This window comes from Danio rerio, chromosome 6, assembly GCF_049306965.1.
Source record: "Danio rerio strain Tuebingen ecotype United States chromosome 6, GRCz12tu, whole genome shotgun sequence".
Classification (NCBI taxonomy): domain Eukaryota; kingdom Metazoa; phylum Chordata; class Actinopteri; order Cypriniformes; family Danionidae; genus Danio; species Danio rerio.
This window is the reverse complement of record NC_133181.1, coordinates 13,499,995-13,526,769: the sequence shown is the minus strand read 5'-3', so window position 1 is coordinate 13,526,769 and position 26,775 is coordinate 13,499,995. Positions and strand designations below refer to the sequence as shown.

The 26,775-nt window shown below is 36.7% G+C and overlaps 2 protein-coding genes across 13 annotated transcripts in view; one reads left to right on the top strand and one right to left on the bottom strand.

Annotated features, from left to right (window-relative positions):
• The window catches only part of slc15a1b (solute carrier family 15 member 1b), a 38,623-nt gene extending 29,118 nt beyond the window's left edge, over window positions 1–9,505 (top strand). For 10 of the 11 annotated variants that reach the window (XM_073953403.1, XM_073953404.1, XM_073953402.1 and 7 more), the window contains 7 exons: window positions 438–569; window positions 3,238–3,284; window positions 3,397–3,501; window positions 4,137–4,251; window positions 6,749–6,886; window positions 7,132–7,239; window positions 7,928–9,505. In XM_073953403.1, coding sequence (XP_073809504.1) covers window positions 438–569; window positions 3,238–3,284; window positions 3,397–3,501; window positions 4,137–4,251; window positions 6,749–6,886; window positions 7,132–7,239; window positions 7,928–8,149 — 867 coding nt within the window. In that variant the 3' untranslated portion in view covers window positions 8,150–9,505. 11 annotated transcript variants of the gene reach the window in all.
• Window positions 9,506–13,447: 3,942 nt separating this feature from the next.
• stk24b (serine/threonine kinase 24b (STE20 homolog, yeast)) overlaps window positions 13,448–26,775 on the bottom strand; it is a 67,028-nt gene continuing 53,700 nt past the window's right edge. Inside the window, 7 exon segments of one of the 2 annotated variants that reach the window (NM_213477.1) lie at window positions 13,448–14,195; window positions 14,340–14,488; window positions 20,926–20,988; window positions 21,071–21,188; window positions 22,901–23,046; window positions 24,321–24,506; window positions 25,216–25,373. In NM_213477.1, coding sequence (NP_998642.1) covers window positions 14,156–14,195; window positions 14,340–14,488; window positions 20,926–20,988; window positions 21,071–21,188; window positions 22,901–23,046; window positions 24,321–24,506; window positions 25,216–25,373 — 860 coding nt within the window. In that variant the 3' untranslated portion in view covers window positions 13,448–14,155. 2 annotated transcript variants of the gene reach the window in all.

Here is a 26,775-nt window from a genome sequence, read left to right as displayed (position 1 = left end):
CACAATTGTAGACATGAAGATCGCTAAAACTGAACTGTAAAAATAGTTTAAAAGCAAATTACACCTAAGAGAGATGACCTTAATGCTTTTATATTTTTAATCATTCCAAATTTGAATGTTAGAATGTTCTAAATGAATAGGGCATAGGGGGGATAAGTCGGAATAGAACACAGCCAGGAACTATGTTTCTAACTACAGCTTCAGAGGTGTAGTTGTTTGTTCAAGTTTGCGACGCAGTTTGTGAATGTTCGTTGGAGCAACGGATTTGGGAAACATCAAATCAACAAACTATGTTTGTAACAACGGAACTTGCAACCTTAGTTGGATGGTTTTGGTAAACGTACCCCTGTTTGATTTCAGAAAAAAAAAACATCAACCCCAGGACATAAACGTATATGCAAACATCTAACAAATGGTATTATATTGTGTTTCTCCAGGCCTCAAGTGAATACTTGACCCTGGACAAGGAGAATGTGACCATCTCTGCTGGAGGAGTCAATGATACAGCCTTTTTAAAGACCGGCACCAGGCACACAGTTTTAATGAATGCTGCTGGAATGAGAAATACGGTAAGATTTTGAAGTCTTTGTATTTCCTTAAAGCTGCGGTCTGTAAACCTTTTTGGTTAAAAATGATCCAAAATCTCCTTTTGTTAGTCCCATTCGAAACTGTTGGCTTTTAATATTGTTTTTGGTACATATACAGTATGTTTTATATATGTATATTTCATATACAGGTTTTCACTGGAAATATGAGCTGGTCACAATTTATATTGCATTGTTTCACATCAAGGTTCATATTTCAAAGAGAACCAGATGTAAGGAAAATAAGCGTATTTTCTGGGTTAAAATAAAATTTTTGGCGATATGGTGGCTCAGTGGTTAGCTCTGTCGCCTCACAGCAAGAAGGTCACTGGTTTAAGTCCCAGCTGGGTCATTTGGCATTTCTGTGTGGAGTTTGCATGTTCTCCTCATGTTCGCGTGGGTTTCCTCCAGGTGCTCGGGTTTCCCCCCACAATCCAAAAACATGCGCTATAGGTGAAATTGAATATACAAATTTGATAGTGTTGTATGAGAGTGTGGATGTGAGAGTGTATGGGTGTTTTCGAGTGCTGGGTTGTGGCTGGAAAGGCATCCACTGCGTAAAACATGCTGGAATAGTTGGTGGTTCATTGTACATGCAGGACAGGACTGTAAAATAAAGTGCGACCATGTTCAAGTGCTATGAATATTGAAATCTACAGATACTGCTTATATATACTCAATACACAGTCATGCATTAGTAACAATGAGTGTTCGTAAAACAAACTTGACGTGACAAGTCATGAATATGAAAGTGATTATATGCATGCTTATAACAACTGCAAAAGGCAGAGATCTTTGACATAGCCAAATATGTCACTACCGTCTTGTCTTTAGGACAACTTGACATTTACCAAGACCTGTCAGTGTCTTCATGGTGACAACGCGACAAATAACTTGTCATAAATCTGTCATAAACATGATTGTCTTAAGCCCATTATAATAGACCCTTTTCACAATGACGTCACTTCTCTTCTCCCTATCTACAATGCAGTGTGTTTTTAGTTCCGGTTTACCTTTGAATGAATGGAAGACTTGGAGACTTCTCTGAAAAATTTACAAATGGAAATATTAACATTGCACAATCTGACTTAAGACTATTGCAGTACTGGGCATGTGGCCAAATGTTTCTCTTCCAATGCTGAACTGCTTTCTGAGTTTGAAAACGATTGTTAAGTTATTAAGAATAGGAATACGCCATTGTTTATCAATGATACTGAATTAAAATGTTGTCTTCTTGGTATTGTTTTTGCAACTGTATATTTTTATGATGATTTTGCTTTATTATTAAGATAATTGTTTTATGATTCTATTTCATTTTATTTAAATATTAAATAGACATAAATGTTTTATGTTCATGAATAAAATACCTATAGGAAAAATGTCAGAGAACTGAGCAGTAGAATGTGAATAATATAAATGTGTCCACTGTAAACAACCACAGTAAAACAATCAGAGTTTTATTCCTTCCTTAATCTTCAGGACACAATAAAATAATTAATTAATTTGACATCTGAAATCTTTATTTGACAAATGCTGACGAGTACAGATGAACTGCATCTGCAGTAAAGACAGCAACACAACACAATACACTTGTTTAAAGTCCCATTTTCTTGGTTAAAGCGGAAATCTGGATGTTCTGTTCTTCTTTTTGGTCAGACATCTCATGTTGAATGCAGACAACAGAAAACAGCCGTAGTCATCATCTGTAGTGAATATTCAGCTGTTTGAGTTCTCTATGGGGAGATCTTTGTTGGTGGAAGTAATGATACACAGCGTGGAGTGAAAACGAGCACAGCGTGACGTCATGTGAAAAGGGTCTATTGTCTTAAATTTCATAATCAGTAACACCATCAGTAATATTTTTCTTGACCTCGACAGCACTGATACAAATTGAATTTGACATGAAAATGTGTTAAAATTATGCTGTTATTAAATTATTTGACAAAATATTTACTGACAAATTAATTGTGTTGCTCTGAGAACAGTGAGCAGAAAAACATTCATGTTTATGACAGTTTTATGACATTTTACATTGTATCTAATGTCTTGCTGTCATGATACAGAGAAAGAGGTTATGATGTTATGTTATGATGGGGTTATGTCTAGACATCATAACAAATAAACCTCCAAATATAACATATTTGCACCTAAAATTACATAACTGAGATAATAATCTTTTATAATCTTTCATAAGTCTGTCATGACACCTTCATATTCATGATGTGCCATGTCATGATTATAAAGGTGTCATGACAGACAACACCCCTTTAAGTAAAGTGTTACCATTTGGGTCAAACTTTCTAGACCATGGGTGCCCAAACCCCCAGCTGATTTAAGCTCCAACTTACCTCAACACACCTGCCAGGAGGTTTCTGGTAAATCTAGTAAGAGCTTGATCAGCTGGTTCAGGTGTGTTTGATTAGGGTTGGAGCTTAACTCTCCAGGACAGAGTTTGACACCCCTGTTCTAGACAAAGAATCTGTGATTGTGAATAAATTAATGCAAGTTGAGAAGCGACGGCATTACACAACCCATTTAAAGATGATGTATGATGATAAGGAGGCAAAACTCACCAACTGCAGCTTTAATACCTAATATTTACTTCCATTTTGATGTTTATGTGTTCTAATCAACTATTGGTGTCCATTCACAGCTCGATGACCTTACTGAGAAACCAGAGCAAGGCCTGAATGCCATTAGGTTTGATTCATTTCTCACTTCTTCTTTTTATGTACTGTATATATCATTTTAAAATTGTGTCGGATGTTTGGCCGCCTAAATCAAATTGACTGAAAGCCTACATGTGTTTCAGGTTTGTGAATGGCTGGGAGAATCGGCTGAATGTGTCAGTGAAGTCTGATAATGTGCACGCGGATCCCCTGGATGCATCAGTTTACTTATTGGTTCCCCATGGCAAGTACGTGTCGTTTTGTCTGATTACAAATACATGGCTGATTCTGTCATTTTAGATACATTTTACATTTCAAAATGTTCAGAAAATCAGTCACACTTTACATTACAATTAGGTTTCCTAATGCATATTTAGTTAATGTATTTAATTAATAATATATGTACAGCATTTATGAATCCTAGCTCAACATTTACTTATACATGAAAAAAATGTTATTATCATTAACTAATGGCCGGTCCAGTCACCAGACATGACCATTATTGAGCATGTCTGAGGTAAGATGGAGGAGGCATTTAAGATGAATCCAAAATAGATGAACTCTGGGAGTCCTGCAAGAACGCTTTCTTCGCCCCCCCCTGGCAAATTCTGATTAAAAGTTACTTAATGAAATATTTATTCCACACTGATGCCTCGAGTAAATGGGCTTATCTTTTGGGAGAAGCCTGCGTAATTTCTGGGCAAAGAAATATTAATAAAATAAATTGCTGGTTGAATAAAAGTAACTTTAAACCAGAATTAGCCAGAGATATGAATACTTTCAGGCTTGACTGGACATGTTAACTGTTTATAGAGATACAAATACAGAGCAAACTTGTTGCTTGGCTGCTTTTCTACACTGATTTGATGCCTCTTCTTCCCAGAGTCAACTTTACAATTTTTGACGGGGGCGACGGGAAGTGCCACTACATTATGCAGCTGGGCTTTGGAAGCACTTACACAGTCCTGATCCCCAGCACCTTCGCCTTCGGACAAACTGTAAGTCTAAACAGCCACGCATTACATAGAAATAGGCCCAAAATATTATACTTTCTTAATCTTCTGCATGCTGCTCAAAAAGTAAATCATGCTGGTTTGGAATGTTATGAAGATGAATAAATGGACAGAAATGTATATTTTGTGGTGGTTTATCACCTAAACAACTGGTCCATGACCAGGGTTGTCCACTAGAGGGCTATAGGATGACATAATCTTCATATACAGGGTTATTGCAGATATCATAATGTCAAATTTAAGACTTTTAAGACCTTTTTAAGACCATCAAGTATTAAATTTAAGACCTGTATCGCAATATCAAAAACGCACACACATAAAGAGAAAATGCAAAATCACAAAATTAGTGGTAAAATAAATGTATTCAAATTGAACAGTACTAAAGACAGGTTAGATGCACTCGCGAACTACAGAAAAAACAAACAAACATCTTGAGGCTGATTTAAACTTTCGCGTGGCACCACATCGCGCACCTCACGAAACAGACAAGGCTTTTATACCTTTTTTTTCAGTTTAACAACATAAAAACGGTGGACCAATTGGAGCGTTTTTTAGAGCGACCGCAACTTGACGTAGGAGTGCGGTCCCCTCGCCCACCAATATTGATTGACAGGTGCATCATCATGTCCTCAGTTTGTTGATTCCCGTCCGCCATTTTCAGCGTGTGAGTCAAAGCGATATCACTAAAGGAACACCCTTGCTCTATTTTTAGATATAAGGCTTATTGGGCACAACACAAGATCAATATTCTCCACATTATCGCTCTAATCGGAATTATTGGTTGTACCTTTAAGTAGGTTTGCAAACGTGTACTTTTCATTGCGTCTACCTTAAACTTCAGCCGTTTGCATTTCTCGTGAACACAGATGCTCCCTGTGATCTTAACTAGGTGTTGCTTTAAATTGCAAGCGCGTTGCCTCATGTGCGCGTCTCTCCATTGGAAATAAAATAACGAACTTGCCTGCAGGTCACACACCTGAAACATGAAGTGTCCCGAATCGCCGCGCCACGCATTTTAAAATTCTAAACATAGGTTTCTATCAGGGTACATACAACGGCGCTTCAAGTCTTGACCGAGTCGTACATGTACAGCTGAATGCTGGTCCTCTCACTCATGTGGCTTCTCTCTCTGTCTGCTGCAAACACAGAGCGGGGGAGCTCTAGGCTCCGTCCCCTTGTTACGTTGGGCGGGAAGCTGAAACTAATTTTCATGTAAAACAACACGCCCCTAAAACAGCGAGCTGTGTAAACGCCCCCAAAATGACACTTTTTGACAAATTATAATAAAAACATCTGAACTGTGTTGAACTGAACCTAAACTGGCACACTCAGAAGAACCATAATACTAACATTAAATCATAAACTATGTGCCCTTTAAATGACAGGGGGCGGTCAGAAGAAATAGACAGTAAAATCAGACGAATAAACAGAGAAGTAGAAAGCTTCTGGAACTAGGTCATATCATTAATATCATTCAAGATAATTGTTTTTAATTATTTTTATAATTTATTATTACACAATTGTGTTCAATAACAGAAAGCTGGTTGGCTATTGTCGGTATAGGGCATGTCGGTCTTATTTGTAGCTGTAATACCGCAAATTACAATTGGACTAGTGAAATAAAGAACTACAACACCTCGAAAACCAAGCAACAACAAGAAAAAACAATTTAAATGAGCATTAGATGTAGCGTTACATGGACATCGGAAAAATAAGACCTGTGCAAAAATATTTAAGACCTAGAACAGTGAATTTAAGATTTTTTAAGGCCTTAAATTCAATATTTTAAATTTTAGACTTTTTAAGACCCCTGCGGAAACCCTGCATGTAACTGAAGGGTTAATTCACCTAAAAATGAAAATCGCTTCATTAATTTCGCAACCTCATTTTGTTCCAATCCCCTGAGACCTTCGTTCATCTTCTTAAGAAAAATTAAGATATTTTAGATGAAATTAGAGAGCTCATCTATGCTGTTCTTTAACTAATATAAATGGAATATTTGGTCAGTAGTCTAACAGATTTTTAGTCTGGAGACTGAAGGTGCTTTCACACCTGTGAATCGATTCAGTTGTTCCGAAACAGGGATTAAAATTGTTACATTGTTGCTCTTTGCTCTTGGTGCGGTTCGCTTTCACACTGCAATTTCTAATCAGACCAAAAGAGCTTAAACAAGTGTGAGTAAACTCTCCTCTCATTGATCAGAGTGTCAGGGTTTATTTTGCATAGTCTCGCTCAGCTGTCAGGGGAGGTGGTGGTTTGGTGGTGTTTGACAAGGTGCGCGCGACATGTCTGAAGAGCGAGGAGAGATGCGGTGGGGAGGGGTGAGAAGGGTGCGCAACGTATTTGAGGACCGGGAGGGAGACGCAAGATTACCGGGAGATTGACAGGTTCCGAAACAAAAGTGTAGGTGTGAAAGCACCCTGAGTCAGTTTGCTAAACACTGTGGCTAGTTACCAAACCTAGTGTGTGTGAATGTGTGCAGTGCAGCGAGAGCTTTGAAGCAGTGCAGGACATGGAGCCCAATAGGATCCACATGGCCTGGCAGGTCATTCAATACTTCCTTTTGACCTGTGGTGAAGTGGTGTACTCGGTCACCGGCCTCGACTTCTCCTATTCACAGGTATGGATTCACTGTCAAAAATGCTGGCTTCTGCACAATTCCTTCATGTTGACCCAAAACAAATCAATTTACTTTTACAAATATTAGTGGATTGAGCATAAAACAATTTGTCTCAAATAAACTCAAGAATTGAATTGATTCAGCTCATTTTAAAGAAGTAGTGTGGACAAGCAGCACATTCAGAGAGATTTGATCAGTATTGTTTTTTTTGCATGTTATCATTTGGTTGTTACTGCACCTTGTAGGCTCCGAGCAACATGAAGTCGGTCCTGCAGGCTGGTTGGCTGTTGACCGTCGCTGTGGGGAACATCATTGTGCTCATCGTGGCTGAAGCAGGATCTCTTCCGGATCAGGTATACAGCCCTACAGCTTATCTACACTTCTAAATAAACACTCATCTGAAGGAATTTAGGCCTTATCTGATCACAATTGTGCGATGCTGAGTACAGGTGTGAATTGGGTGTAAAATTCAATTCAATTCAGCTTTATTTGTATAGCGCTTTTACAATGTAGATTGTGTCAAAGCAGCTTCACATTAAATGCTTATAGTAACTGGATCAGGGTAGTTCAGTTTGTAGTGTTTAAGTTCAGTTCAGTTTAGCTCAGTTCAGTGTGGTTTTAAGTCATTATTGAGAGTCCAGACACTGAAGAGCAAATACATCGATGAGTAACTTTTCAGATCCTGAACCATGCAAGCCAGTGGCGACAGCGGAGAGGGAAAAAAACTTCACCAATAGGAGAGTGAAGAAAAAAACCTTGAGAGAACCAGACTCAGTTCGGCACGACCATTTTCATTTCTCCGCTGGTCAAAAGTCTTGTGCAGAGCTGCAGTCTCAGCAGTGGAGGCTGGAAGCTGGCCTCAGCTTCCAGCCTTAAAATGTTTTGACCACTTTTGTAGAATCACTTTTGTGGAGCTCAAAAAGTCAAAATAGTGTGCATTCTTATTCTTCTGCAGTTGGGGCAGATCTAGAGGTGGGGGCACATGGGCGTCATTTAAATTGTTGTTGGCATTTGAGCTGACGGGTGTGTTTGTCGTTGTAGTGGGCTGAATATCTGCTGTTCGCGTCTCTTCTGGTGGCTGTGAGCATCATCTTCGCCATCATGGCCTACTTCTACACCTATATCGACCCGAATGAGATCGAGGCTAAGTTTAAAGAGTTGGAGCCCGAGGACAAGAAAAGGAAAGAAATGCAAATGACGGCCAAAGACAATATGGCGTACGTACACAATGAGAACACAAACATCAAGCAAACCAAGATCTAGACACTTTTTTTTTTCTTCCCTCCTGATCAGAGGTGTTCCACGTCGTGACTGATCCAGCATTTTCTTAAACAGTTAAGTGTGGGATTTGTTGTAGCAGAAAAGATTCTCAAATCAGCCCAAGGAAATGCTAATTCTTCCTAAATTGAAGTTTTGTTTGGGATGAAGAGTGTGGGCTTGAGGGTTGGTAGTTTTGGAGGGTATCAGACTGTTAATGTGTCACTATCATGTGATGGTGACTTTATTTATGAGTCTATTATGTTACTATCAATAAATTGATGGATCGAAACAAGTGTTGCTCTGACAATTGACTCTTATCATGGAAAAACTGTTAAAAAAAATTAAATTTAAAGTGAAAAATGAATAGAAAAAGTAATAAAAGTGATTATTAAAAGTAATAAAAGTGAGTGCTATATGCTAATGCTAAATATTACTTTGAATGTCGATTCCAGACTGTACTAAAAGCAACACTTGTCCTGTTCATTAGTGCCGTTTAACAATTAATCGTGACTAACCACATACAATTATCGCGTAAAAATAAGTTTGCATTTGCGTAATATATGTACTGCGTATATGTATTAACAAATGCACACACATGTATATACACGTAACAATTATTTACATATGTATTAATATTTATATACAATTTTGCTAAATGTAAATAAACATACTATACACATTGACATACATTGATCTGTCTATCTTTAAACAATCTCACAGCAATTCGTAACTTTGATTTAGTGGCGAATTTGTACGATCCAATTCGTACAATGATGTACAACAATTTGCTGATTCCCCAAGGACGGTTGAGTTTAGGGGTGGGGTTGGGCGCCACACCTTCTCTTTAAAATCGTACATTTTCGTACGACTTATCTCGTACGAATTAGCCACTAAACTGACAGAATGTAAAACACTTACGTTTCCTTGAGAGATCAGGCTGTATATATTTTATGTACAAAATAACTATACACAGTACACAAAATAATTATGCAAATGTAAGCTTTAAATTTGGTCATGATTAATGGTTTGACAGTACTAATGTTGGATTGGATCTTCCAGAAACATTCTAAAGTGCCTTTAAATAATTAAACTTATAACCATTCATGGGAAAGACAGTATTGAGAAGGGATTTCTTTTATGTGAAATAGTATCGCCTCTTATTTCGCGATTAGATTTGCATTATTTGAAGGGGTTACAGTAAGAACGTGCCACATTACTTGTATATGAGTTCAGTGTTTTCTTGTGTATTTTTAAATTATTCTTTTTTTCTATACATGACTCTAAATGCATTTTGGGTCCAATAAGATCTGAAAGAATCAACTTTTGATGAAGTTCTTCAATAAAAACCTATTTACTATAGATTCTGCCTCGGAGTGAAAATCTTTTGTCTATAAATATATTATAATAAGCATTTATTTAATCAATTTTACCTTTCCTGTAAGGCAGGGGTGTCCAAACCCGGTACTAGAGGACCTGTGTCCTGCCAAATTTACCTCCAACTGGCTTAAACACACCTGTCAAGAAGTTTCTAGTATTACTAGTAAGAGCTTGATCAGCGGGTTCAGGTGTGTTTGATTAGGGTTGAAGCTAAACTCTCCAGGACAGAGTTTGGACACCCCTGCTTTAAGGGATTGGTCTCTTATTTATTAGGGGTCGCCACAGAGGAATAAACCGCCAACTATTCCGACATATGTTTTAAGCAACCCAGTAATGGGAAACACCCAAACATTCTAAGATACACACTACGACCAATTTAGTTCCCCCAATTCACCTACAGCACATGGCTTTGGAGTGTGGGGGAAACCGGAGCACCCAGAGAAACCCACGCCAACACTGGGAGAACATGCAAACTCCACACAGAAATGCCAACCGGAAGAGCTACGTTTTTGCTGTGAGGCAACAGTGCTAACCACTGAACACACCGTTTTTACATAAAAAAAAATGCTTACATTTTGAATAAAATATAAAGATAACTTTTGATTTACCTTCACTGCAAAAAATAAAAAAAAAATAAAAAAAATAAATAAATAAACAAAAAAAAGATATGTATTTTGGTAATTTTTAACCTTTACTTAGGAAGCAAGATAAGAAATCTTATCTGAGAAACTTGATCACATATATAAAACAAAATGAGTTACATGCCAACAGGCCTAAATACATCTACACCAAAGCAATTTTTACTCTCCACAGTCGCTTAATTCTTTTACATTTTCAGATGATTTTTAGAAAACAGTTTCTTCATTTTAGCATATCTAGTAAATGTCTTGATTTACAGATGTTTAAAGTGCACCTATTTTAACACTTTTTCAAGATTTAAGATGAGTTTTTTTGTGTCTCCAGATTGTGTCTGTAAAATAAAATAGTCTCAAAATACCCATCAGATGATTTATTATACCTTTTTAAATCTGGAAATTTGAGCTGTTTTTGTTGCCTGTGCCTTTAATGCGAATGAGCTAGTTCTCCCGGCCCACCAATCCCACATGCGTGTCAGAGCTGTAGCCGTCATGTAGATAAACAGCAGTGATGGACAAGAATGCTACACACACACGCACACGCACACAGACTGTACTCTCAAGTGCATTTAGTACAACTTTAAACATCAATAGATCCATCATACCAACAGCTGCAGTGAAGCGGGTTCCTCATAAACACACACACACACGTGTTTTTGCATGGCAAATGTAACAGGATACAAGGGAATATCCACTGCAGTATGGACATCCATTATGTTAACATACAAAATAAGCTGGATTTAATGTCCACAAACCGGAATTGAAGCGTCGTCTTTTATAATTGTACTGACACAGCTGTGGTGAAGAATTACATATATTTTACTGTCTATTACAAACACGCACTGTTTTAAACTTGTAAAGCTCATTCTTGATCACATGATGATTGATGATCACAGGAAGCTGAACAGATCTTTTAATCCTGGTCGCTTTGCACACGTCCTGTCTTGTTGATATAATTATACGCAATATTAAACAGCTGTCAATTAATTCAGTGGGAGGGGACACCGAAAAATATTTCAAAAACATATTTCAAAACGTAATTACTGAGGATATTCTTTCCAAATTACGCATCATTTTATGCTATGATTACGCAAATTTAAAAGATCCAGTGAAGGCCTTTGAAATGTGTTTTTTGTATTCGATATTTGATGTAATCGCAACTGAAAAATAAAGAGGGCGGGACATAAAGCAGCCCTTCCCCTTTTAAAAAGCAGCCAATAGTTTTCTCACAGCTCTGCTAGTGAGAGTAGTTGAGCTCTAGCGCATCAAATGAAAAGTGTCTTGAAGGGGGCGGGGCATGCAAGATACTAGAGAGCATTTGATTGGTCAAGATTTGATGAGAAAGTAAAGTATGAGGTGACGTGAAAAAAAGCTTATCCGTTTAGGAGGAAGTGACAAACTTTACATGATTATATCAGTTTTATGTCTTCTAAATGCAAATTTTGTTGTTATTTTGTATCACACTAGCTTATAGATATACTTGAAGACTAACATACTCATACTAATTTATAAAGCCCTAAACTTAGACTAAAGGATGAAATAAGGCCTTTAAAATGAACTCAAGCTCTGATTTATCAAACTGAAGGCTGATTTATACTTCTGCGTCAAGCGCACGTGTATGCTACTGCGCAGTCTACGCGTGGACGCATAGTCCTCACCATGGCTGTTGGCGTCGCTGACGCGCACCTCTAAAAAAAATGTAAATACACATCGCAACAACGCGTAGCGCAAGATTTGTGATTGGTCGGCTAGGTATCGATGAGTGTGAGCAGTACCGAGAGCCGCGCGAGTCTGCTGGAGCGAGTGTTTACAGGTGTGGAGTCCCGTGAAGGAACTCCAGATGGAAAGTTTTGTTTTGTGTTTATCTTATGGTTAAAGTTGTTGCACGTGCGCTGGTTCCTGCCTCAAAATGAGTGAGTTTGAGCCACTTGTACATTAAGGAAGCATTCAGAAAAAACAAAACACCAGTGAAGTACATAAACACATCACTGCCAGCTAGTGTTTCAGAAGTGTTATTGCAGAGCAACAGAAACAGTGCGCAGAAGTATAAATGCACTGCACCGTGAAAGGCTTGCCGAGGGTCACGCCGATCACTTGACGCAGAAGTATGAACCAGGCTTAATAGGGGAATTACCAACCATACCATACCGACTGCAAAAATAGACCGGTTGCAATAGCAAACATGTGGTGTTGTGCGGTAGGATGCCAAAATCGAAAGTCCAAATACAAAACTTTAATTTTACCGTACACCACACTGCTTTTATTGCCAACAGCAGACGTCTTTGGCTTATGGCCATCAGAAGAGCTGAATGGAGTGATGACCTATTTAAAAATGCTCAACAAAAAGCTAACTAATTCTCTCATTTCATATCAAGTGAGTTTAGGCTATGCTGAATCATACACATTACTCACTTTTGACTGCAGCAATGATTTCAGCAAAAACAGTTAAATATGGTTCATTAAACTGCAGAGAGTTTCTAAGAATGAAATGTAAAAGTGTCATTTCACATACCCTGCCGTACAGGTGCAGTTCACTGTCAGAATGCAGTTGTTTTGCTTGTTGATGATTACCCAGGCCTTGTACAGTTCCATCTTCTTTCCTTGTCTTTGGCCTTTTCCTCGGTTTTTAGCGCTACAGTTTTGAATCTGGTAATCATGGAACATTATCTCTTGCACATGACCACACAGAACAAAATTGTAGGCATCCAAAGACTTGTTGGCCTTTAGCTTCTCTCTTGTAGAATCACGTGGAGTTTTAATGAGATAGTTGTATATTTGGGGCTGGATGTTTGGCCATTTCACCTTATCCAATATCCATTGGGAGGGTGCTGTCGCAAATGGACCTGTCAGACGCACATCGCTTAATTTTGCAGAATAACTGTGGTTGTCACTGGGTGACGAGCTGTTATAATACGCTGAAAGCATTATGTAAATAATATATATAATATGTAATCAATATAACTTATCTCTAATACAACAACAATCTCTGTACTGCATCGGATAGCATTCACTTGCTGTAAATGCTAACGCTCCTGTTTTTTTCTGCAACTTCGCTGTGCGCATGCTCAATGTTTACAAAATGGTAGTTTGTCTATAACACAAATGACGAAAAGTATCATTTTAAGTCCAAAACAGATGAAAATAAGAAAGTCAGATAAATTTTTTTTTTGAGTAAAACCCTTTAATTTCTTATTAAAATTAACAGAGCACCCCCAAAAATGTACATTTGATAAAAAGGCAAGGCATTTCAGTAATGGCCATTTCAGAGGCTTGATTTTTGTTGTTGTTGTTTTTTAAATATTTACCTTTCTTTTGTTTCTAACAATATCTACAGAAGCTCTTGGCCATCTGTACACAGTGATTCATTTGCAAAAAAATCCATCATCTCTTTTTAAAGGTCTGTAAAATTGAAACTATATACACAGATCTGTACACAAATCCAAACATAGCGCCCTCTGTCTTCCTGGATTACCTGAGATTTCAGCACGAATACTGCAATCTCCTTCACATCAGGGCTTGGATGCGCACACACACACACACAGACACACACACACACATCCGTCCCCACACATGCATTTTGTTCAGAGTCATGCACACTATCTTGTATTTTGTTTTTCGGGCCTCCTCGCCCTCTGATGGCATACTTTTAATGCATTCCTTCCAAAAGCGTTAATGCAAAAAACGACCTGCCTCCAAAGAATCACGCTCTGCTCAGCCGGAGGAGTTACATCTAGGTTTTTTCTCCATTGCTTAAGCAGTCTCCATTACAAACACACTATGACGCACACACACACACACACATTTGCGCACACACACTCCAAAGTGTTCCAGGAGATTATAAAAGAAGAGTGAAACTAGGGGAAGCTTTGAGGAGTTTGAGAAGGACAGCTGGTCCTCCAGGGTAGACGTCACAGAGTCTGCTGGTGTCAGGATTCGCTGAGCTGATGCCGGGGGGAGGGGGCGGGACTTAAGAGAGACGGACAGGCCAATGGAGTAATCACTGGTGCGATGACGATGATGTTCTTGCCCTAGAGAACCTGCATAGGAGAACACGGAAGTTGAAATACTTGTACAGTTGAAGTCAGAATAATTAGCCCTCCTGTATATTTCACCCTCCGATTTCTGTTTAACGGAGATTTAATAGATTTAAAAACACTAATGACCCTTGAGGAAGTCCTTACCGTTGTAGCCGCTGAATAAGCTGAGTGACCATGACGTCTGAGATGCCTGGATAAGCCTCCTCAGCCAAAAATATAGCTTCTCCGAGCTGCTCCAGAACCTCAGGCTTTACCGTCGTCGCTGCAGCAGCCTCTCCTGCTCCCTCCTTCAGCTGAACACACACACACACACACACACACACACACACACACACACACACACACACACACACACACACACACACACACACACACACACACACACACACACACACACACACACACACACACACACACACACACACACACACACACACACACACACACACACACACACACACACACACACACACACACACACACACACACACACACACACACACACACACAAATGATATCCAGCTTATGACTCTATCCACAGCATACTTTTACTACAGACACAGCTTCTAGAGTAAACATTGTTTACAGTGCTAATGAGACATTTAACCAGCTATGACTGCTACTTTAGCTCAGGCTATATCCTGTAGTAGTAATATACAGTAGTCAACATTTGAAGGTTTGATGAACGTTTCATCAAAGCAAAACCATTTTGAAAAACATTTGATCCACTTCAAATGTTGACTTCTACTGTATATTGAAAAAAAAGGTTTTGAAGTATCAACATAGTAAAGGTTTAATACTGCTAAAATGTTTATACGTTATACAGCATCTCTTTTTTTTCTTTTTAAAGAGCAACAGGACTTTTTTATTTACAAAGGAAAACATTCAGTGTGGCGGAATATCTTGGCGTATTTCCAACAATAATTATTCAATCAATAACAGTACATTGGATGGAAGAAAGCTCTCCAAAGGTGGCTCAGTGGATTCAGAGACACACAGGTCTATATAATGCAAAAAATGACTGCATGTCTACAAATGGAGACTGGTATTTTTCTGAAGAGGTGGAAAAGTATTATGACATATTTAGATTTGTATATTTGAAGGTAACTTAACTTATCATCATCATTTGTTATCATAACAAATAACTGTAATTTGAGGTTACTACAATGCAACACAATGTAACCTGATGTCCAAATGTATTCTCTGTAAAGTAATAATAAATGGCAATAGCTGTTATTTATTTTTGTTGTTTTCTTTTAATAGATTTTTTAAAATTCTAATTTCATTATTATTTTTTATGTATCCCCTCATGTGTAAGGGGTTAAATTGTTGGGGACAGGGTTTTGCTGTAAAATGTTTAAAAAAAAAGGTAAAAAATAAAAAATAAAAAATTTTTTGATCAAAGAATCAAACGTTACATTCTACTATTTTAAAATCAAAGCGCAGGCATGAAATACTAATTCACTGTCATTTTAAATCTTTATATCATGCCCCTATTACTCAATTTCACTGATTTGTGACATTTAATTTAGCAATATTCGGCAAAACTTCTTTGCATTTTTCAAACTAGAGTCATGTGATCAAAGAATCAAACTTCATATTAAACTATTTTAAACTATTGAGTTATTATATTATGCCACTATCACTTGATTTGACTGATTTTCATTTCAAATATAATATTTAGTATAATGACTTATAGTAATCTGTTACACTGGGACGCTTATTCTCTTTAAGTGGAAACATTCATCTTCACATGATTGATAGATAAAATTATTTCTTTTGTGTGTTTAAATAGGGTTTTCATTAAGAGGCTCTTTAAAAGCTTTTTATAAACCTTTGTTGAATTATAATGATACTACTGATCTTGAAGCAGAAGAGGAATAACTCCCTTTTTGTACATTTACTCTGTTTATTTATTTTAAATGTTTATTTTAAATGGTCATTTGTACTTGGTTTTGATGATAGGGACTGGATATAAAACGGCAGCATTTTTACTTTTGTATTTATATAATATTGTATCTGCATAAACTGCAATTAATATTATTGGCAAAAAAAGAAATGTTACACTGAATAATGATAAATACCTATATTTTGACTTTTATTTTAACTATTTATTTTCATTTAAAACACTATAGTAATATTGGGTCACTTATATCAAAATGTTGTTAATTTTGTATTATGTAAATATATGCAAATATATATATATATATATATATATATATATATATATATATATATATATATATTTGAAGTCAGAATTATTAGGCCCCTTAATTATTTGCCCCCCTAGTTATTTTTTTTCTCAATTTCTGTTTAATGGAGAGAAGTTTTTTTCCAACACATTTCTAAACATAATTGTTTCAATAACTCATCTCTAATAACTGATTTATTCTATTTTTGCTATGATGACAGTACATAATATTTTACTTAATATTTAGAAGACACTTCTATTCAGCTTTAAGTGATATTTAAAGGCTTAACTAGGTGTATTAGGTTATCTAGGTAGGTTAGGGTAATTAGGAAAGTTAATGCTTAATAATGGTTTGTTCTGTAGACAGTGGAGAAAAAATATATCTTAAAGGGCTAATTAATTTTAATAATTTTTAATAATTTTTCTCCTTCTGGAGAAAGTCTTATTTGTTTTATTTTGGCTAGAATAAAAGCTGTTTTTATTTTTTAAATCATTTTAATTACCAATATTATTAACCACCTCAACCATTTATTTCTCCAAACAAACCACTGCTATACAATGACTTGCCTGATTACCCTAACTAGTAAACTTATTTAACCTAGTTAAGCCTTTAAATCTCACTTTAGGCTGATACAAGTATCTTGAAGAATAATTAGTAAAATATTATGTACTGCCATTATTGCAAAGATAAAAGAAATCAGTTATTCAAACTTTGTTTGAATTCTGTATAGAAATTCTGTTTAGAATCGTGTTAAAAAAAAAGTTCTCTCTGTTAAACAACTGCAACTGCATAAATCTTTATCTCATTCTTCTATGGTCACATGACACATCATCATATGGTTAACTCTTAAACTGATCTTCTTCTAGTCAAGTGTCCAGTTCAGGCTCTTCTCTCTCATGAAGGGTTTGTCCTTGAAGTAAGGAGATGGTGGAACAAATTAGTGTGCAGTCACTTTTCCCTGGGCTTTTTTCTTTCCCAAAGCATTCCTCTATTTTCCGCTCTCCTCCTCAAACACCTCACTGCTCCATACTGATTAGCAAGAGGCCTGAGGGAGTGACGGACGCCTTTAAAAGATACTTATAAGATATCAAAGCATTTGAGGGCCACTTTTAATCTTCATGATGATATCTTTTAATATATCAGTGGCGAAGCAATAAAATCCTAAAGTAGCCCTAGGTGAATTACAGAAAAGGTAGCCTACATATTGCATAAGAAAACTCCCATATGAAAAGATACATGCAAATTTACACTAGCGGTCAAAGTTCTAGATCAAGAACTGTTTTATCATTTTGAAAAAGTCTAAGGTGTTTGTTTAATCATAAATACAGTAACAAAAAAGGCATTATTGTGAAATATTATTTATATTTTAAAAATAAGTGTTTTCATATGTTGTATAGTGAACTTTATTCCTGCAATTTAAAGCTGAATTTCAGGATTTACAGTAGGGGTGTCAAAATTACTTGTTTCTTCGGTGCACCGCGATGCATACGAGGACAATTCGGTATCGGTTCAGTAAAAATCATTATTATATACTGACGTCATTTATCTCATATGCGCTATGTGGCAGTTGTTTACCATACTTACTACTTAAAAACGCAGAAGCTGTGCACTATTTCACTGTGTGTGTGTTTGCTGGACAGTCTTTCACTGACACTTACAGCAGATGTCCCTATTTCACTGCGATTGAGAGAAAGTAAACTCCACTTCTCTCTCTCTGTCTCTCACTGTGGCTCATTTGACCTGCTGGCATGACTTTTCCCCTCCTCTCGGCTGTTACAGCGATACCTTTGGATACAGTCACGAGCGGTTGTCTGCAGAGTTTTCTCCACCGTCTCTATCAAGGATTAGCTGTGACCACCGCTGCCGTTTATTAGTGTCACTCATCTGTGAAGAGCAGCAGTGAGGAAGAGCCAATCATAGCCCTTTTTGTTGAGCGCGTAACCAATCAAAGGGGTGTAAAAACTTGGTAGACAAGGCTCAGAAAGCGAGCATGATATTTATATTTCTTTATTTGCTATAAATGCTTGTGTTGTTTAATGGTACTGTTTATATATCTCACTGTGCGTATTAAAGGACAACATTGTATTACAAATAGTAGATAAATATATTCATACATTTTAATAAAAGAATTGTGTACGTAAAGCATCGTCAATGCATCGTGATGCATCGAGATATCGAATTGAACTGAATTGATGGCATGATAATCGTAACCGAACCAAACCGTGAGACCAAGTTCACAGCTCTAATTTACAGAAAACTTTGCAAATCATTTCATATTTCAATTTGCTCTTCTATTATCATCTATCTTTTATTGTTGGTTAAATAAGTAGTTTGAACAAAACCCAAAATATTTTTTTGAGTGTAAAAGCCAAGCATAAAATGCTCCCGCCAAACCCTGAGATCAGATGAATGGATTCAAAAACTGTAAAACTCTAGAGGACTTCCAAAAAAAAGTGGAGAGCTCCTTTATTGCATTGAATTTAATATCTGTTGAAAAAAATTATGTTTTCTGTTTCTTCACAATTCAAGGGTGACGAAACAGCAAAACACATTTTTTTAAGCTGTTGACAGCCTTATGTGTACCACATGGCTAAAAACACTATTAGGACACGTATATCTCACTAAAAAGTGAAAATTGGTTGTTTTTGCGTCATTTCAAGCAAATGCGTACTTCCGGTTTGAAACTAATTTTTGAAGCTGCATCACGGCCATGAGATCTTAGCATGTATTTCAGCGTGTAGACTGGACCTCTGTACCTGGGAGTGCCTTATTACGTCTCTGAGTGTGCTGCATTCATTCATGAGTAAGACTAGGGCTGCTCGATTATGGGAAAAATCATAATCACGATTATTTTGGTCATAATTGTAATCACGATTATTCAAAACGATTTTCAGTTGAAGTCAAAATTATTCGCCCTTCTGAGAATTTATTTTTATATACATATATTTCCCAAATTATGTTATATATTACAGTATTTCCTATAATATTTTTTCTTCTGGAGAAAGGCTTATTTGTTTTATTTCAGCTTGAAAAAAAATCAGGTTTAAATATTTTGAAACCTATTTTAATATCTCAATATTATTAGCCCTCTTAAGCAATATACATTTTTGATTGTCTGCAGAAGAAACTACTGTTACATCATGACTTGCCTATTTACTCTAATTGAAAAATATCTAATAAAATATAATGTGCTGTCATCATAGCAAAGATAAAAGAAATCAATTATTAGAAATGAGCTATTAAATCTGTTTAAATTGTGTTTTAAGCATCTTCACTGTAAGAAAAAAAAAGTCCTTCAGTCAAGAGTGGCAGCGAGTGGATTTTGTCCTTTTGTTGTTTGATTAATAATAAAAACAGCAGCAGGAATATCGCACACTGTCACTTTAAGAATAGTGCGGCTCCGATATGGTTTCTCTTTCACGTGTCTTTTGATTCTAAACTTGTTTGTTTATTGCACAAATGAGGATTAATATGAATAATCACTAAACACCGTGCATGTATTTGACCATTAAAGCGCTCGGATTAGGATGGCGTTAGATGTGCGTGTGCTCTGCTGTCTGAGGCTAAGCGCGGACGGCGCACACACAGACACACACAAACACACACACAATACCTGTCCGAGGCTAAGCGCAGCGCGCACACACACAACAGTACGTGCTCTTTCGCGCTTTTAAACATATGAATGATGCGCATCCCATGCTGCAAAAGTTACATTACAGCACATCTTTCAGTCACTTTCACGTGGAACTGGAAAGGAGGTGGTATATGATGGAATAATTGTTTATCTCGATTAATGGTTTTTCATAATCGTTATGAGCCGTAATCGAAACCGAATTTTCGATTAATTGCACAGCCCTAAGTAAAACTTGGTTCAAACCAATCAGCGCTCTATTGTGTATGCGGTGACACTTCAATAATATGCATGCTAGCTTCGAAAAGATCTGCTGTAAATGCTGCTCTCCGAGTGTAAACATGTGAACACTGCAAGCAAACTTTTACCGACCGTCGTGTTTAATTTTTTGCCGCATTTTGTGACAGGTTAGTCTACACACACACACACACAGCTTTCTGACCTACCGAGTGCATCTGAGTTACAGAGAAATGCAGAGGTTTTTTTCTCTTATACGACGTGCGGTGTCAAACAGTCTACCGTCATTGAACACAGTCACTGTCTTTCTCCCCTGCGTCTGTGTGTTTGTTCTGCCTCAGTGAAAATCAGCACGTGCCCAAACGGAAACTCCCATTTTTATTCAAATCCTTCCCCTTTTCCCTCCCCCATCACTCCCACCTAAACAGAGCTAGACACACCCACTTTTTCTGACTTTTTCCCAAACAAGAGGTGTGAAAACACCCTGCTGAAACAGGGGGGTTTCATGGCCCTTTAAGTTTTCTTGGAGACAACTTTACTGTTTAATGTTGAATCCACTTAATTTTGTAAAACTAATAAGTTAACTTAAATCCTTCCTTCAGCACAAATCGGTTGTGTGGAACCCAGCATTTTTACTGAGGGTGACAATGACTGTTATGTCAGCTCCTACCTCAGTTAAGACTGGAGTGATGACTGTGGACAGACTCTGGGACAGGGGTCTCTTGTTGGGCTCCTGTGAAACGTCACACACATTCAGATAAACAAGCATTTCCACAAGAACACGGTGATGTGTGAGTGTAAACGCTGTCCTCTACCTCCTCTCCCACTAGACTGGCTCCGTTCTGCAGCTTTTTGGGGTCTTTCTCTCGAATGGTGAAGATCCAGTCGTCGTTGCCAAAGTCATTCCCTCCAGACGCCTGGCCGTCCGGTTCTCTGAGAGGAGCAAAGACAAGAAAAACAGGAGGAATTATAAGAGGAATGAAGAACTAAACAAATGACTTTCACATTCTAACATTATAAGGTGCACAATTATATTCAGGTAAATACACAGCTAAAGTAGTTGCAGATGTGGAAACTATTTCAGTTACTTCAAATAAGACAGCCTAAGGGTCCGATCACACCGAACGCTGTTTTTGAATGATTTGATGGCCACAAGCATTCTGCACACTGCTTACGAGCTCCTCGCATTTTAGCCATTGCGCTCTGTGCGCCTGCAGTTGAAGAAAGTCAACTCTAAGTGGAGAAAATCATGTTACGTCATTCACATTTTTTTTTCTTCTTCTCTAAAGCAAAGGCTGGGTTTCCGTTGAGGTGACAGCAGTGTTGATCAAAATGACAACAAGAGACTTTTGAGGAGAGACTAGCAGTTGCTGTTTTGAGTTACCCGGACATGTATGACTTAACAAATTTTAAATATCACAATATTATTAAATATTGCTATTATAGCAATATCAACAGCAACACTCGAGCACAATACGCAGCTGATTCAGTCATAAAAAGTGCACAGCACTTCTTTTTTTTGTTGTCAACTGAAAAAGGCAGTGCTGTGCACCTCACGTTTTCAGAACAGAAAAGTGCACTTGTTGTGACCCTAAAAAAGACAAAAACTGGATTAGATAGAAAATCCCAAACAAATTAGAACTTTAAGGACATTTACTTGACAAACCTCATGATTTCCAACATCTGAACAATGTCTTTCAGGTGTGATATCCATAGTATACGTAAAATAATAGACTTAGACCTTTTGAATTTACAAAATAACGCATGTAAAAAATTATGTAGAAAGTAATGTGCAATAATTATAATCTAATAAAAGCCTGTTGTCAATTATTCCTTACTTAAATCATTACTTGCTAGTGACTAACATTAATCAATCTTAATAACATATGTAAACAGGGATTGAGCAACTGTTTTGTGGATATTACCTTTGTTTTTAAACACGGACATCCCAGAAAAAGTTTTATATTTCATGCACTTCTTCATACCTCTAATTAGTAATTTAGAGTTGTCAAGTTTCAGAATGTAGTAAGTCGAGTTAACCTTCAATTTTTTTGGCATATTTACAAGGTTAATTTTTTTTGTCCGTTTTTCACAATTTTTTCTGATCATTCAGATGGCCTTGAAGAAGCTTTAATACATTAAATGTAAAAAGCAATATAAATCTAAAGCATTTCTGTCATTTTTTAAATCATAAAATGTGTTCGGGGATTGTTTTAGCCACCTCAAAAATGAAAATTCTGTCATTTACACACCTTTATGTTGGTAAAAAAACAAACAAACTGTATGTCGTTATCTAGAATGGATGATATTTTGAGAAATGTTTTATTGTTTTGTTTTTTATATACTATAAAAGCTAAAGGGATCTAATATTGTTTTGATTCTAATGTTCTTAAATATAATATAATATAATGTAATATAATATAATATAATATAATATAATATAATATAATATAATATAATATAATATAACATAACATAACATAATAATATAAAATAATAGAATAGAATAGAATATTTTTTTGAAAAATAAAGAAAAACATACTATTAAGAAATGACTTAAGGGTGAATTATTGACGCCAAATTAATAATTTTTAAGCAGACAATTGTATGAAATGTAAATGTGAAAGTAATTTTAGCAGTCTTACGAGTCAGATTCATCAGAACTGGACTCTGCTCTCGACTGTTCGGCTTTCCATCGCTTGTATTTGTCGATGAGCTCCGTCAGGTAGGATGTTTTCTTCGCAAAGCGCACAATGAGCTTGTGTTTGAGCAACTCTTTGGCTGTCGGTCTCTGAGGAAGAAGACAGAAAGACACAGAAACCATCACGACAGGTCCTATGAAACAAAACCTCATTGCTAATGCCTGATTCAACAGTACCTCAAGGATTTTAAAATGATCTTTTTTATTTTTATTTTTTAGTTTTGCAATACTTGCAGCAAATTTTACACCACTTCTATTATTGCTTTGAGGTGAAAATATATACAAACTTACTCCTCTTAATTTTTTGACCTCAAGAAAATTGATCTCTTTAATTTATATAAAGGAAAACTAGAGGTTACCCATAAATCCTGCTGTATCATATTTAAAAATGAAACCAGTTGTTTGAAGTGTCATCCATGTTGTTTGACCGATATGACAGTTGATGGAAATTATGCAGAGAATGCATGCTTATGTGTGTGTACGTGAGAGAGAAAAAGAGAGAGGGCTACGCTTATGACGATTATATACAATAAATAGAAGTTTATGAATCCGCTTTGCCATAACGTCACATGACGCAGATCACACATCAAAGGAAGAGTGTGTATGTGACAACTCAAGGCTTTACACAGCACACAAGCACATTGTGTTCGCAAATACTGTTTTCGTTTTCTTTTTGTACTTTTTTATTTATTGGTATTTAACAAGACCATGCACGGTGCAGAATACGAAATTATAGAGCGTCTTAGTTTAAACCGACTCTTACTTTCCCATAAAACTAGATATTATAATACATATACTTCAGAATAATTAAGAAATGACAGAAACCAATCATACCTTCCCACTACTATACAAAAAAAGAATTAAAACATTCACACAATTACTTCATGTTGTCCCAACACAAACCGATCAATTTAACTTAATTGATTAAACTAATTTAAGTGGATTGAACGTAAAAAAAATTAAGTTGTCCCCCAAAAAAAACTCAAGAATTGTGATGTTTCAGTTTGTTTTAAATAAGTTGTTTGAACAAGCAGCAAAATTTACTTTGTGTAACGTTTTTCAATGTACAACTATGCAGATTGCGCACTGTGGTGTGACAGGAATTCAAACACTGTGCTGACCGCTCAAAATAAGAGAAATCTACGACTATGTTGTGAAATTTTGTGACATTTTGCGTTAAATTCAGAATTCGCTGGGATCGCGAAATCCTGGAGGGTCTGTTTCAGGAACAAATATAGCACATGTCTAAATGAAAATGACCTCAGCAGCAAAAACAGAACAAATTGTTTTGCCAGAAAGATCAGTGAACGAGTTAAAAAGGATATGGAAAATGACCTCTGGGAGTCCCCAAAAAACATACTCACAAAACTGGGCTCTTTGTTTAGACAGGCCTCCACAAACTCTTTGAGCGGTTTGCAGTAGTTGCCCTCCAGTGTGGGGGGGTTGTTCTTTGGAATGAGGAACAGCACCTTCATTGGATGTAGGTCGGAGTGGGGGGGCTCTCCTTTAGCCAGCTCAATCGCCGTGATGCCCAATGACCAAATATCAGCCTGAGAACAAACACAACGTTTTCATGACCAGGGCCCGGATGCATGTTAAAGACCCCATGAAATAAAAAAAAGTTGTTTTTTTAGGTGTTAGTATTAGTATTGCTAGTTTTTAGGATATCTATAAGCTAGTGCGCAGTTAATCAGTGACAAAATTCGTGTTTAGAAGATACAAAACTGACATATACATGTAAAGCTTGTAGTTCGTCACTTCTGCCTAAATGAATCAACGGATTTATTCATGTTACCTCATACTTTAGTTTCTTATTAAATCTTGACCAATCAAATGATCTCTAGTATCTGACATGCCCCGCCCCCTTCAAGACGCTTCTCATTTGCTTTTCATTTGATCAGCTTGATCCCAACCACTTTCACTGGCAGCGCTGTGATGAAAACAAAATGCTATTGGCTGTTTTTTTTTATAAAAGGGAGGAGCTACCCCATGTCTCAGTCCCACCCTCTCTCTTTATGTGTCAGTTGAGATTACATCAAACATCGAATAAAATTGCACATTTTAAAGCACTTCACGGGTTCTCTAAGGACTTTCATGCAACCAGACCCAGTCCACTTCCAAGTCACTTGATGAAATCACATCACAATGATTCACTTGGGGAAAAATCTAACAAGTAGTCACGATCAACAGCAGATCCAGACGTCTGGTGCAGTGACTGATCTGCAGCACAGCCCTTGACTTTTGTTCAGTGGCTCTCACCTTTGAATCATAAGCGGACTGTTTGATGACCTCAGGTGCCATCCAGAAGGGTGTGCCCACGAAAGTGTTCCGCTTGATCTGTGTGTCCGTGAGCTGACCGGCCACACCGAAATCTGCCAGCTTCACCTCCCCTTGCTCCGACAATAATACATTTGCGGCTAAAAAAAAGAAATGAGAAAAGACAGTGTGAGGGAGAGTGTATGATAACTTCAGAAATGCAACATTTATGTCAAACTGGGGCCCCAAATGGGGTGCATAGAAAATAGGGGTGTAACGGATCACGGTTTATCACTGTTTGTTTAGCCTGCAATTATGCATTCAGTGTAAAGCTGCAAGATTAAACATTTAAAGATCGTGATCTCAATTCAACCCCACGCAACATGTATGATAAATGGTGATGATTTGCATGTTTGTTCCTTCGAAAGGGCTGCATTCAAATCTGTGTTTGATCGAGAGAGATACTGTTCTTACCCTTTTTCAGTTCGTTACAAAATTAAATAACACAATAGTACTGAGAGAACAGTTTATAGTTCAGATATAAACACACTGATGTTTATGGTAAAGATAAAAATCACAGTTTGATGGAACTTGACGCTAGTGAATGTTGTAGCAATTACACTCTGTTACCACCGGGTGGCGATAAACAACCTTTAAAACTATAGCACTGAATAGGTTTCCAAAAATGATAACCTGCATATGGCTATTTATTTAAATGGATAACATCGTATGTTATCAACTTATTGTATTATTGTACACATTTGCTTTACTAAAAAAAATGTAATATATTTTTATGTCGTTTTAATTTGATGTTTTTCCCTTCACAGTATTAATCATTTAAAAAAATTACAACTGTAAAGTTGTAAAATCTGATACATGCAAATAATACAGCCACTAGGGATGTAACGATTCATTGTGAGCAGGTTAAAAATTTATTCAAATATGGGACGATTGAAACCGGTTAAAATGTTAAAAGAATCGCAATACATATTTGAACATAGGGGGCGCTGTGTTATAATATAATATAAATGGAAAGCAAATGACATTTGTCCCTTTTTTTGCTGATCCGAAAAATGGTTCAATCAGTGACTCAAAAACCGTAGTGTAAATAAAATTAAATAATTGGTGATTCAAACCAGTAGAAATGTTGAACAAATCGCGATACATTTTTTCTAACAGAGGGGGCACTTTGTTATAATATAATATAAATGGAAAGCAAATGACATTTCTTCAACTTAGAATTATAAGGTTCTATCTGCGTTCTGAATGATTTTGAGATATTGAGCTTCAAAGTTTTTGCATTTCATAGCAAACAGTAAGTGTGTAACATTGTTTTTTTTAAATTAAAAAATGTTCAAATGTAAACAACTTATTTACATTATGGGATGTTTTTTTATAAGAATATGTCAATAACTCAATTTTGTTAAAAATGTCAGATAGAGCCTTATAATTCTAAGGTGACTATTTGGGTCTCTAAACCGAAAACAATTCAGTGACTCAAAATCCGCAGTGTAAATCGATTTAAATATGCAACGATTTAAACCGGAAATGTTGAACGAATCG